Here is a 13267-nt window from a genome sequence, read left to right as displayed (position 1 = left end):
TTTGGTTTTTTTCTGCTGTCTATAATGCCATGGTATATTTTCTTTCCAGTATGACTTTTTACTCAAGTAAAAACACTGTTCTTTTCACATTGGTAGCTTATTCAGAATCTACTGTAGTGGGTTGAACAGTATTCCCTCAAAAGATAGGTCCATGTCCTAATTCCTAGAACATGTGAATATTGACTTATTTGGAAAAGGGGTCTTTGCAGATATAATTAAGGATATGGAGATAAGGAGATCATCCTGAATTACTTGAGTGGATCCTAAATCCAATGAAAAGTGACCTTATAAAATAAAGGCAGAGGGAAATTTGAGACAGAAAAGGAGGGGGTATTACCACCTCAAAGGCAGGTTGGGGCCGGGTGCAGTGGGTCACGCCTGTAATCCCAGCACTTTGGGACACCTAGGCAGGTGGATCACTTGAGGTCAGGAGTTCACAAGCCTGGCCAGCATGGTGAAACCCTGTCTCTACCAAAAATATAAAAAATAAGCCGGGTGTGGGGGCACACACCTATAATTCTAGTTACTCAGGAGGCTGAGGCAGGAGAATTTCTTGAACCTGGGAGGTGGAGGTTACAGTGAGCCTAGATCATGCCAGTGCACTCTAGCCTGGGTGATAGAGCAAGATTTCGTCTCAAAAAACAAAGTGTTTGGAGTAATGAAGCCCCCACAAGCTGGAAGAGATTCTCCCTTAGAGCCAACAAGATTCTCCCTTAGGTTGCATTTCTGGCTTCTGGAACTGTGAGATAATTTTTTTTTCTATTTTTTTTTTTTTTTTTTCTTGAGATCCAGTTTTGGCTCTTGTCCAGGCTGGAGAGCAATGGTGTGATCTCCACTCACTGCAGCCTTCGCCTTCCATGTTCAAGCAATTCTCCTGCCTCCACCTCCCGAGTAGCTGTGATTACAGGATGTACCACCACACTCGGCTAATTTTTGTATTTTTAGTAGAGGCTGAGTTTCTCCATGTTTGTTGGGCTGGTCTTGAACTCCTGACCTCAGGTGTTGAACTCCTGCCTCGGCCTCCCAAAGTCCTGGGATTACAGGTGTGAGCCACCGTGCCCAACCAAGAGGATGTATTTCTGTTGTTTTAAGTTATGTTTGTTACAGCAGTCACAGGAAACTTATTAGCATGTCAGTGAAATCAGAATATTAAGATGTTCATGAGTATATAAGCTGTTTGTTAAGGAAACAGCTGAGACTTTGTCATTATACATGCAGTAATACAGTTTATTAATTAGAATACAGTTAAATATGGTCATGACCTGGATAGAAGGGTGAATCCAGTGTTTGAAGTCAGGGGTCCATTTCATGTTGAGTACATGCTTAATAATTATTGGACATTACTTTTGCTGTTTGTCATGGTAGTGTCTCTGCAGAAATAATATAGTTGGCCCTATTGTCCTCTAATAACTAAATTCTCCCTTCAAAAATTTAGGAATAAATCAGAGTTATATACAGCTGGTTACCCATTCGCTGCTTCCCTGCAATGCAAAGTTGTTTTAACATGTGAAAATGAATCAATAGAATAAATAGGACCATGGTAGAATAAAGGATTAAAAATTGTCCCATCTTCCATCCAGCATCAATCTCACCCAATTTCTCACTCTTCCCCCTGCCCCAATACTAGATCCTGTTTGTAATATCAAACCTTTCCTGGTTTTATTTATTCTCTACTGTCATGCCTATTCACCACTATATAGTGGGTGTAAACGCAAAAAAAAAAAAAAACCTCAACATAGCTGGGTGCAGTGGCTCACGCCTGTAATTCCAGCACTTTGAGGGATTACCTGAGCTCAGAGATTGCCTGAGCTCAGAAGTTCAACACTAGCCTGGGCAACATGGTGAAACCCTGTAAAAATTAGCCAGGTGTGGTGCACGCCTGGAATCCCAGCTACTCAGGAGGCTGAGGCTCGAGAATTGCTTGAACCTGGGAGGCGGAGGTTGCAGTGAGCCGAGATCACGCCACTGCACTCCAGCCTGGACGATAGAGCAAGACTCAGTCTCACAAAACAAAACAAAAAGTCTGGCTTCTGGAACTGTGAGATAATATTTTTTTAGCCTGGCGTGCACCTGTAATCCCAGCTACTCAGGAGGCTGAGGCATGAGAATCGCTTGAACCAGAGGTTAAAATATGAGATGAGGTCCTGCCACTGCACTCTAGCCCTGCAACAGAATGAGACTCTTGTCTTAAAAAAAAAAAAAAAAAAAAAAAAAAAAAACAGGTATGGTGGCTCACACCTATAATCCCAGCACTTTGGGAGACTTGAGATGGGAGGATTGTTTGAGCACAGGAGTTTAAGACCAACCTAAGCAACATAGTGAGACCCCGCCCCTGCCATCTCTACAAACACTAGAAAAAATTCGCCAGGCATGGTGGTGCATGCCTGTAGTCCCAGCTACCTGGGAGTCTGAGGTGGGAGGACCACTCAAGACTGGGAAGTTGAGGCTACAGTTAGCCATGATTATGAACACTGCACTCCAGCCTGGGTAACAGTGAGACATTGTCTCCAAAAAGAAAAAAAAAACAAAAATCCTCAACAAAATATAAGTAGATCAAATCCAGTAGTATGTAAAAATGGTTATACATGATGACCAAGTGGGATTTATCCCAGGAATATAAGATTGGTTTAACTTCTGAAAATGAATTAATAAAATACACCACCTCAATAGAATAAAGAAAAAAAACCTATGATAACCTCAATAGACACATGAAAACATTTGACAAAATTCAACACGCCTTCATGACAAAAACACTCGACAAACTAGGAACAGAAGGAATTCCTCAACCTGATAAAGCGCTTCTATGAAAAACTCAAAGCTAACATCATACTTAATGGTGAAAGACTGAATATCAGGAAAGAAAGAAAAGGATGTCCACTTTCACTATCCTATTCAGCATTGTGCTGAAGATTCTTTTCAGGACAGTTACACAAGAAAAAGAAATAAAAGGAATTCAGATTGGAAAGAACGATGATATCTGCAGATGATATGATCTTGTATAAGAGCATCCTGTTGTCATGTTAAACTATTAGAACTAATAGTTATAATGATTAGAACAAAGAAATGAGTTTCAGCAAGGATTCAGAATATAATATCAATGTTAAAAAAGCAATCGTTGCCAGGTGCGGTGGCTCACACCTGTAATCCCAGCTCTTTGGGAGGCTGAGGCGGGTGGATCACCTGAGGTTAGGAGTTTGAGACCAGCGTGACCAATATGGTGAAACCCCATATTTAAAAAAACAAACAAACAAAAAAACAAATTGTTTTTCTCTTTTTGAGATGAGGTCTTGCTCTGTTGCCCTGGCTGGAGTGCAGTGGTAAGATCTCAGCTTTATTGCAGCCTCAACCACCCAGGCTCAGGTGATCCTCCCAATTCAGCCTCCTGGGTAGCTGAGACCACAAGGAGCTTGCCACCACACCTGACTAATTTCTTTTTTTTTTTTTTTTTTTTTTTTTTTTGAGACAGAGTTTTGCTCCTGTTACCCAGACTGGAGTGCAATGGCGCGATCTCGGCTCACCGCAACCTCCGCCTCCTGGGTTCAGGCAATTCTCCTGCCTCAGCCTCCTGAGTAGCTGGGATTACAGGCACGCGCCACCATGCCCAGCTAATTTTTTGTAGTTTTAGTAGAGACGGGGTTTCACCATGTTGACCAGGATGGTCTTGATCTCTTGACCTCGTGATCCACCCGCCTCGGCCTCCCAAAGTGCTGGGATTACAGGCGTGAGCCACCGCGCCCGGCCAACACCTGACTAATTTTTTAAGTTATTAGTAGAGATGAAGTCCTTCTGTGTTGCCCAGGCTGGTCTCAAAGTCCTGGGCTCAAGTGATGGTCCTGCCTCAGTCTCCCAAAGTGCTGGAGTTACAGGCATGAGCCACTGTACCCAGCCTTAATTATTTTTCTATGCACTAGCAATGAGCAAACAAAATGAAATTAAGAAAACAATTCCATTTATGAAGATATCAAAAGTAAAATCCTTTGAAGAAATTTAACAGATGTAGAAAACTAATTATATAAGTCCATTTTCATGATGCTGATAAAGACACAATCCCTATCAAAATTCTAGTTGACTTCTTTGTAGAAATTGACAAGCTGTTCTTGAAATGTATATAGAAATTCAAAAAGACCTAGACTAGCAAAAACAATTTTGACAAAGAATAACAAAGTTGGAGAATTCATACTTTCCAATTTCAAAATTTACTGCAAAGCTATAGTTATCAGGACTGTGTGTTAACAGAATAAGGATAGACATATAGATAAATAGAATTAAGAATCCAGGCTAGGTGAAGTAGCTCACTCCTGTATTCCCAGCACTTTAAGAGGCCAAGGCAGGCGGATCACTTAAAATCAGGAGTTCAAGACCAGCCTGGCCAACATAGCCAAACCCCGTCTCTACTAAAAAAAAAAAAAAATACAAAAATTAGCCAGGCGTGGTGGCACGAGCCTTTAATGCCAGCTACTTGGGAGGCTGAGGCAGGAGAATCGCTGGAACCTGGGAGGTGGAGGTTGCAGTGAGCCGAGATCACGCCACTGCACTCCAGCCTGGGGGACGGAGTGAGGCTCCGTCTCAAAAAAAAAGAAAAAAATCCAGAAATTAACCCTCACACACACAAAAATAGTTTTTAAAAAACAACAAAATCCAGAAATTAACCCTCATATTTAGAGTCAAATGATTTGGATAAGGGTGCTGGGATAATTCAATGGGGAAAGAAGAGTCTTCTCAACAGATGGTACTGGGACAATTGAATACCCTCCTACAAAAGAATGAAGTTGGATTCTACTGCACATCATGTACAAAAATGAACTGAGAATGGATCAAAGACCTAAATTTAAGAGCTAAAACTATAAAACTCTTAAAAGAAAACACATTAGGTTTAAGTCTTCATAATCTTGGTGAGTCAATAGTTTCTTAGCTATGCCTCCAAAAACATAAGCAACAAAGAAAAAATAAACTGGATGTTATCAAAATTTAAAACTTTTGCGTTTCAAAAACACCACCACAAATGTGAAAAGACAACCCACAGAGTGGGAGAATAAACTGTAAATCATTTAATAATGGACTTACATCTAAAATATATAAAGAACTATTAAAGGTCAGGCACGGTGGCTCACCCCTGTAATCTCAGCATTTTGGGAGGCTGTGGCGGGCGGACTGCCTGAGCAACACGTTTTAGTGGAAATGAAACCCCATTTCTACTAAAATACAAAAAATTAGCTGGGCGTGGTGACATGCACCTGTCATCCCAGCTACTGGGGAGGCTGAGGCAGGGGAATCCCTTGAACCCAGGAGGCAGAGGTTGCAGTCAGCCGAGATTATGCCACTGCACTCCAGCCTGGGCGATAGAGCAAGACTCTGTCTAAAAAAAACAACAAAAAACACCTTAGAATTCAATAATAAAGAGAGACAAAGAGCCCAATTTAAAAATGGGTAAGAAATGTGAATAGACATTTCTACAAAGATATGCAATGTCCAATAAACACAAGAAAAGATACTCAACAGCATTAGCCATTAGGAAATGCAAATGAAAACCACAATGAGATACCATTTAATACTCACTAAGATGAATATAATAAAAAGATAGATCAATTTTGGTAAAAGGAAGTAGAGAAACTGACATTCTCACACAGTGCTGGCGGGAATGGAAAAAATGGTGTCATCACTTTGGAAAACAGTCTGGTGGTTTCTCAAATGATTAAACAGAATTGCCATGTAATCCAGCAGTTCCATTCTTAGAGAACTGAAAACATGTCCCCATAAACATTTATACATAAATGTTCATAGCAGCATTTTTCCTAATAGACAAAAAGTAAAAATAACCCAAATGTCCAACTGATGAATGGATAAATAAAATGTGATATGTCCATACAATGGAATGTTATTTAGCAATAGAAATGAAACACTGATTAATACATGCTGTAACATGGATAAGCCTTGAAAACTTGCTCAGTGAAAGAAACCAGTTACAAAGGACCACATATTATATAATTTCATTTATATGAAATATGCAGAATAGGAAAATCTATAGAGGCAACAAAGCTGATTATTTGTTGCTTAGGGTGTTGGAGGGAATTGGGTTAGGAGTGTGAAGTTTCACTTTAAGGTGATGTATAATGAATGTTCCAATATCAGGCTGGGCATGTTTGCTCATGCCTGTAATCCCAGCACTTTGGGAGACCAAGGTGGGTGGATCACTTGAGCCCAGGGAAGTTGAGACCAGCCTGGGCAACATGGCAAAACCCCATCTCTACAAAGAAATACAAAAATTAGCCGGGCATGATGGCATTCACCTGTAGTTCTAGCTACTTAGGAGGCTGAGGTGGGAGAATGGCTGGAGCCCAAAAGGTGATGGTGGCAGTGAGACAAGATTGCGTCACTGGACTCCAGCCTGACAGAGCCAGACCCTGCCTCAAAAAAACAAATGAAACAAAAAAGTCCCACTATCAATTGTAATGGTTGCACAACTCTGTGAGTATACTAAAAGCCATTGAATTGTATACTTTAAATGAATGAGTTGTGAGTTATACAAATTATTTTTCTTTTTTTTTTTTAAAACCTGAACCTCCCAAGCATGAGTGAATTATTTCTTAATATAGCTGATAAAAGCTGGGCTTGGTGGCTCATGCCTGTAATCCTAGCACTTTGGGAGGCTGAGATGGGTGGATCACCTGAGGTCAGGAGTTCAAAACCAGCCTGACCATCGCAGTGAAACCCCACCTTTAAAATATATATATATTATAGCTGATAAAGAGAATACACACTCCAGAAACAATTCCTGAGTTCAAAATCTTGCTATGCTGTGACCTTGGGAAAACCATTTCATCTATGCCTGTTTCCTCATCTACCAAATAGGAAGAATAACAGAACCTACCTCATAGGATTGTGATAACTCAATGAATTATAAAACACAAAGCCTGCCACATGGTCAGTTCCATCATTAACAAAGTGAGCTTCATGAAGGCAAGGGTTGTCTCTGTTTCGCTGATAATCATCTCCAGTGCTTGGACCCTAACAAGCAATGACATAGTTAAAAAATTAATCCATTCTCCCATTATCAGTTTCCACTATTTCAAATCGCTAAATTGCAACTGTTTCCCAACAACTTACTACTGTTCCATGATATTCTACTGCTCACTTCACCATCTCCATATATTCACCTACCACTGACAACCAACATTGCCCAAAACAGTTGGCTTTGCCTTCATCCTCTGTCACTTACTGAAAATCAGTTTACTGGATATCTGATATTTTCACATGCCTAGCATCCATGGCTCTTTAGTTTTCCTCTGGGAACTATTTATTTCCTATTGCATGCTATTTTCACAAAATTCCCTATGAAGATGAGTCTCCTGCCTTTTAGCTGAAGATGGGGATGTGACTGACCTTAGCCAGACCAATAAAACTCTAGAATTTTCTTCTAATTTGATTTTTGAGCAACACGGCACAAGGAACCCAAAAACAGGTCCTTGTTTGTTTGTTTGTTTTATTTGGAGATGGGGTCTCTGCTATGTTGCCTAGCTGGTTACGTCTGTCATCAAGGAATCCTCCTGCATCAGACTCCCAAGTGGCTTGGACTACAGGTGTGCACAATGGCACCTGGCTTGGGGGCCCATTTGTTTTTACATTTTAAAAGGCTGTCCATGTTTACTGAGCAGACAGGGAAAGGCTTGATATTTTGGACAAAGGAAACTCTTACTGAAAGCCCAGAAATTGGAGAACAGTTGCAAGCTCAATGCAGGTAAGCAGTAACTGTGAAATTAGGTGGGCAGTAGGGAGCTATGTGATCACATATTCCTGGGATACCTAAACTATAACTCAAGCTATATAAGAGGAAAATTGGCCAGGTTAGATGCATGATGATACTAAAGGTACACACTTATGCGTACACATTACAGTGTACAAATTAAGTGTACACTTAATACTTAGTATTAATACTTAGTATTAAGTGGTATATCATTGTGTGGATAATGTGAGAGTAATGGAAATTTAATATTGATTGGAAAATACAGGCCAGGCCAGGTGTGATGGCTTACACCTATAATCCTACCACTTTGGGAGGCTGAGGTGGGCGGATTGCCTGTGCTTAGGAGTTCAAGACCAGCCTGGGCAACACGGTGAAATCCCGTCTCTACTAAAATACAAAAAAATTAGCTGGGTATGGGGGCATGCACTTGTAGTCCCAGTTACTTGGGAGGCTGAGGCAGGAGAATTGTTTGAACCCAGGAGGCTGAGGTTGCAGTGAGCCGAGATCACACCACTACTCTCCAGCTTGGGTGACAGAGTGAAACTCTGTCTCAAAAAAAAAAAAAAAAAAAAAAAAAAAAAAAAAAAAAAAAAAAAAAAAAAAAAGAAAAGGAAAGAAAATACAGGCCAAACACTGGCACTCTATGGAACCAGGAATTTGAAGGAGAGTGAAATGGGGAAAAGTATGGGGAAGAGTGATGGGCTGATAGGAGAGAATATGGGGGTATGGGAAGAAAATGAATTTGGGGGCTGGAATGAGTTTAATATTGGAGACAGCTGTGATGGGGTGAATGTCAGGAAGAGTGGAGTACAATATTGAGACAGTAATCAAGTATTTGGGGAACAACGTAATGAATACTGAAATAAGGCAATCAAATGGGGCTGGATATTTAGGAGAATATTGAAGTCAATATTAAGACTGTAGAGAAAATAACGATCTAATAAAAGTATAGTCATGGTAACCAGATGTTGGAATTTGGGGTAGAAAATGGAGGCCCAGACCAGGAGCAGTGGCTCATGCCTGTAATCTCAGCACTTTAGGAGGCTGAGGCAGGTGGCTCACTTGAGGTCAGAAGTTCAAGACTAGCCTGGCCAACATGGTGAAACCTCATCTCTACTAAAAATACAAAAAAATTAGCTGGGAATGGTGGCACATGCCTGTAATCCCAGCTACTTGGGAGACTGAGGCAGGACAACTGTTTGAACCCAGGAGGAAGAGGTTGCAGTGAGCCAAGATCAGGTCACTGCACTCCAGCCTGGGCCATAGAGTGAGTCTCAGTCTTAAAAAAAAAAAAAAAAAACTGGGCCTGGCGCCAGGCACCTGTAGTCCCAGTGAGTTGGGAGGCTGAGGTACAAGAATCACTTGAACGTGGGAGGCAGAGGTTGCCATGGGCCAAGATGGTGCCACTACACTCCAGCCTGGGCCACAGAGACTCGTCTCAAAATAAAAATAAAAATAAAAGAAAATGGAGGCCCAGATTTGGTGGCACAAAAGGGTCATGATATTGTGGAACAATGATCAAATGTTGAGGAACAGAGAACTTTGGTTTGGGGAAGCAGGGAGGAGTCTACTATCTACTCTACTATCAGGAGATTGGCTGAGGAAAAGAAGCTGGAGGATCATATCCTGAGTAGTCATCGAAGGGCTGTATGAGAGATAATAGGGGCTGTGTGAAAGGAAAACAGTGAGATCAAATGTTTGGAGAGCACTAGGCTATATATTGGGAGTCAGTGAGCAGTCAGCACTGAGAGATAGTAGAAGATAGAATATCCAAGATTGAAAGCTGGAAAATAATGAGCAAGAAATGTTGTGGTACTTTGCAGATGTCATTTTGGGAAATAGTGCCACCGACTGCTGTGGGGGAATTGTAGGAAAGTGTGATTGTAAAGCACAGGCTGATACTGGGGAACAGTGGCTGTCATACTTGTGGCACTCAAGTGTCTCAGGGCAAGATATCAAGGCACATAGTTAACTGGGATTATGGGAAGTCAGAACTAAGAAACGGCAAGGCCCTGATATTGGAAATACGGAGCTTGTAAAGACCCAGGGGGCAAATTCCAGGGCTTAGCTGGGGGGGCTGTACTCAGTCTTAATAATGGAGGCAAGTGGAGACTAAATACTGAGGGGCAGTAGGTAATGCCACAGCGGGATAGTGGCTGATCCGCCATAAGGGATGGTAGACTCGGACACTGGCATGTTGTGAGGACCTGATATGGAGAAAGATGCCGCTGTAGCTATTTAGTGGAGGGAGAGGTTGTATTTTGGAATGCTGAGTCAGGGGATTAGGTCTGTTTTGGAGGGACAGTAGGGATGCTGTGCAGCAGGCCACAGGAAGCTTGGCAGGACCCACTGCAGAGTTGGCAATTAATGGAGAACTGAATATAGAGGAGGCTGAAAAAGAGATAATTTATTCCATCAGAGGGCTCACAATTACAGACATTTGCAAGTAAAGGATATGCAGGGTTAGAGCGCTGCGTTTTGACATTTAACATTCATGAGTAAACAGATGGCCGGTGGGTAAGCAGCTTGCCAAGGTGGTTTCTGGTATTAAGCCTTTTGAGTATAAGATGACAAACCCCTAGGGGTCAGGTGGTTTTCCCACACGCACTCTTGACAGTGACAAATCCCTCAGGCCCTTTTGTCTTGGGTCGTCCCACAGCTAGAGAAGGGCTCTGGGCCAGAGTCCCCAAGGACAGCCCTCTCGTGGACCCCTAAGGCCCCCAGAGTCTCATCCTGAGGATTGCGCCAGCGTCCCGGTGGGGTCTGCAGCCACAGGTCCCACGAGTCCTGGACACTTCCAGAGCGTAGTCTCCTGGTAAGACAGCTCCTCCGGCTATGAGTCTCGGCTCCTCCAGGCAGCCACAACAAAGTCTAAGGCAGGAAAAACGCACAGTGGGGGTCAGCCAGAGCCCCTGCGGGCGCAGCACGATACTCGGACAAACGCCACTTACCGAGTCCCGCGCTCCAGCTACGCCTGGGGCACGCTCTCGTCCTCTCTCGGCTGCGCCAACTCCGGGACACAGCTGGCTCCTCCTGGGGGCGATGCAGCATCACAGGGCTCCGGCCCAGCCCGGGCCAGGGCGCCGACCCTCCCAGCAGGGCCCTCACTAGAAGGCTGCGGGTCTGGGTCTGGCTCATCCCTTAAAGAATCCAAGGTTGGGTGCACTCTGAGCTTCCCAAACACAAAATGATGAGATTCCTGCGCGTGCCCCCATGTTACAGAGTAGTGGGGGTTCAGGGACATCCTCCTAATTATAATTGAGGTTCAGTCACACTTCAGAATTCTAAACGCCATTACCCCTCACCTGCAGGTGCAAATAGCACCCTTATTTCATTGCCGGCAGCTACTTTGTACCTTCCTACTGACAAAGATAGTGACAACAAAGAAGGAAAGAAACAAGCATGGAAAGCTACATGAAGGGGGTGCGGCGCTGTTCCAAAACACAAAATGCTGAGCCCTGTTTTCCCTTTCCCTCCCCACCTGGTCCTGCAACCACCACATCCCGCGCTGGCCACTTAAGCAAGCTGTAAATGGATATAAGTAAAGATGCAGGAGGTGATGGAGAAGGCGATGGCCGCGTAGATGAAGATGGAGAGGTGCGGAAAATGGTCGAGATAGCAGCTCTCGTCCAGTGGAGGCGCCTCCTCCTTGGGCGGGGGGCGCGCTGCGGCCTTCGGGGGCTGCCCGGCGCGGCGCCCCTGCGCCCTCCAGCCCGCGCGCCGACCAGCCTTCTTGCCCGCGGCCGACGCGGACCTGGGCGCGCGGGCAGCGGGAGGGTCCTCCGAGGAAGGCTTGTCAAACAGGCCTTCGGACTCCGGGTCCGGGCGAATCTGCTCGGGACCCCAGGGTCTGCGCTGAAAGAGTCCGTCAGCCATGGGCAGGAGCGCGGGCAGGTGGGTCAGCTGGGACTGGGTCGGAGCGCAGAGGGCGGTGGTCTCGGCTGCGGCTGTATTTCTACCGCCCTGGGTGAGGGCGGAGCCAGAGGGGCAGGGGGCCTCTGCAGGGTCTGCCCGGCCTCTCAGCGGAGGCGCAGCTTACCCTGGCTCCTCCTTCCGCCCCCAGCCTGTTGCAGAGGCTGACTCGCTAGGTTCCAGCTCTCCCGCTGGCCGGCGGCTCGGTAGTCTAGCGCAGCAAGGTTTATCTCCACCGCAACGAGGCTGGTGGCCCAAGGGGCAGGATGCGCAAGCCACTGGCTGGGACCCTGGGACACGAGCAGGCTTGACATCTAAGAAGCCGAAATGCAGCCAGCCAGGCTCTGAGCTGCGTGGGGAGCGTCCCTTTTCTCCTTTTAAAAGTAATATTTATTGTGGGGTCTGTTTTAAATTTTAATTTGAATACGTGAAAAAGCTAACACACTATCTTTGTAGAAAACTAGAAATTGAGAAAACAGTGTAGGCCAAATCAGTAGTAAAATAAAGCCTCCCACAATCCCAAGGTCCAGAGATAATACAGCTAAAGAATTGGTGCATTTCTCTGCCTTCTTCCCTTTTTCTCCGTCTCTCCATCTCCATCTGTATCTGTACAACCTGTTTCTCTTCTTGCTCTTTACCCGCAAAGGCAGGACTCCAGGCTTTTGAGCATCTCACATGACTAAGAACAAATCCTTCAAAGACCTGCCTCACCTAAGTCCATTTCTCGGATCCACCTGGGGTCTACTCAGGCCTCCTTGTCATCCACCAAGCCCTCTCTTGTTTCATCGGTACTGCCACAAGCTGCTGGGTACTCACATGTCCTGGCATCTCTGTTGCACCTGAGGTTCCAAGGCTGGCTGCTGTTCCCTCCTGGAATAGAGGGAGAATAATTACTTGGATTTCTTTGAGTCTCAGTAGATTGGAGGCATCCACTGGTCAGCTCTGTTTGTTGCAGCAAATCCAACTCAAACTGCCATCATGAGAACTCCCTGCCTCCTGCAAGTAAAAGGTCCAGGGTGAACCAAGACCAGGGTGCTGAAACACTGTAACCAGGGTGCTTCCTCTGTCTTAAAGTGTTGCCAGGGAGTTCTTGAACGGCCAGCGCCTACTAGGTAGTGGTAGGTACTCAGGTTTTTGCTGAATGAATGATGCAGTGAATAATGGCAGCAGCAAACTCACGTCCTCACAGCTTAACCACCTCAGCTAAAAGGGCTTCCAGTGGGTGCAGTGGTTCACACCTGTAATCCCAGCACTTTGAGAGGCTGAGGCGGGCCATGAGGTCAGGAGATCGAGACCATCCTGGATAACATGGTGAAACCCCATCCCTACTAAAAATACAACAAATTAGCTGGGTGTGGTAGCACCTGCCTGTAGTCCCAGCTACTCAGTAGGCTGAGGCAGGAGAATCTCTTGAACCTGGGAGGTGGAGGTTGCAGTGAGCTGAGATCGCGCCACTGCAGTCCAGCCTGGGCAACAAGAGTGAGATTCTATCTCAAAAAAAGAGGGGGCTTCCAGTTGGCTAGGATGAGGAGAAGATGGAACCCTCATCTGTGATGTTGAGAATGTAAAATGGTACACCTACTTTTGAAAACAGCTTGGCACTTTCATAAAAAG

The 13267-nt window shown here is 44.7% G+C and overlaps 1 protein-coding gene across 2 annotated transcripts; it reads right to left on the bottom strand.

The window, feature by feature from the left end:
- Positions 1-10123: 10123 nt before the first annotated feature.
- LOC116543337 lies at positions 10124-12839 on the bottom strand. 2 transcript variants are annotated; one of them, XM_032268836.1, is made up of 3 exons: positions 11496-12784; positions 10693-10774; positions 10124-10612 (listed from the first exon to the last, which is right to left on the bottom strand). In XM_032268836.1, the coding sequence occupies exons 1-3, from the start codon at positions 11615-11617 to the stop codon at positions 10370-10372; spliced, it is 447 nt and encodes a 148-aa protein (XP_032124727.1). In that variant the 5' UTR covers positions 11618-12784; the 3' UTR covers positions 10124-10369. The 2 variants fall into 2 exon arrangements, with proteins under 2 accessions (XP_032124727.1, XP_032124728.1); XM_032268837.1 differs by having other exon boundaries at positions 10693-12839.
- Positions 12840-13267: the final 428 nt, after the last annotated feature.

The sequence above is a fragment of the Sapajus apella genome, unplaced genomic scaffold (assembly GCF_009761245.1).
Source record: "Sapajus apella isolate SASKATOON/1434 unplaced genomic scaffold, GSC_monkey_1.0 scaffold186, whole genome shotgun sequence".
NCBI classification, from domain to species: domain Eukaryota; kingdom Metazoa; phylum Chordata; class Mammalia; order Primates; family Cebidae; genus Sapajus; species Sapajus apella.
The sequence above is the reverse complement of the archived record's forward strand: the minus strand, read 5'-3'. Positions and strand labels throughout refer to the sequence as shown.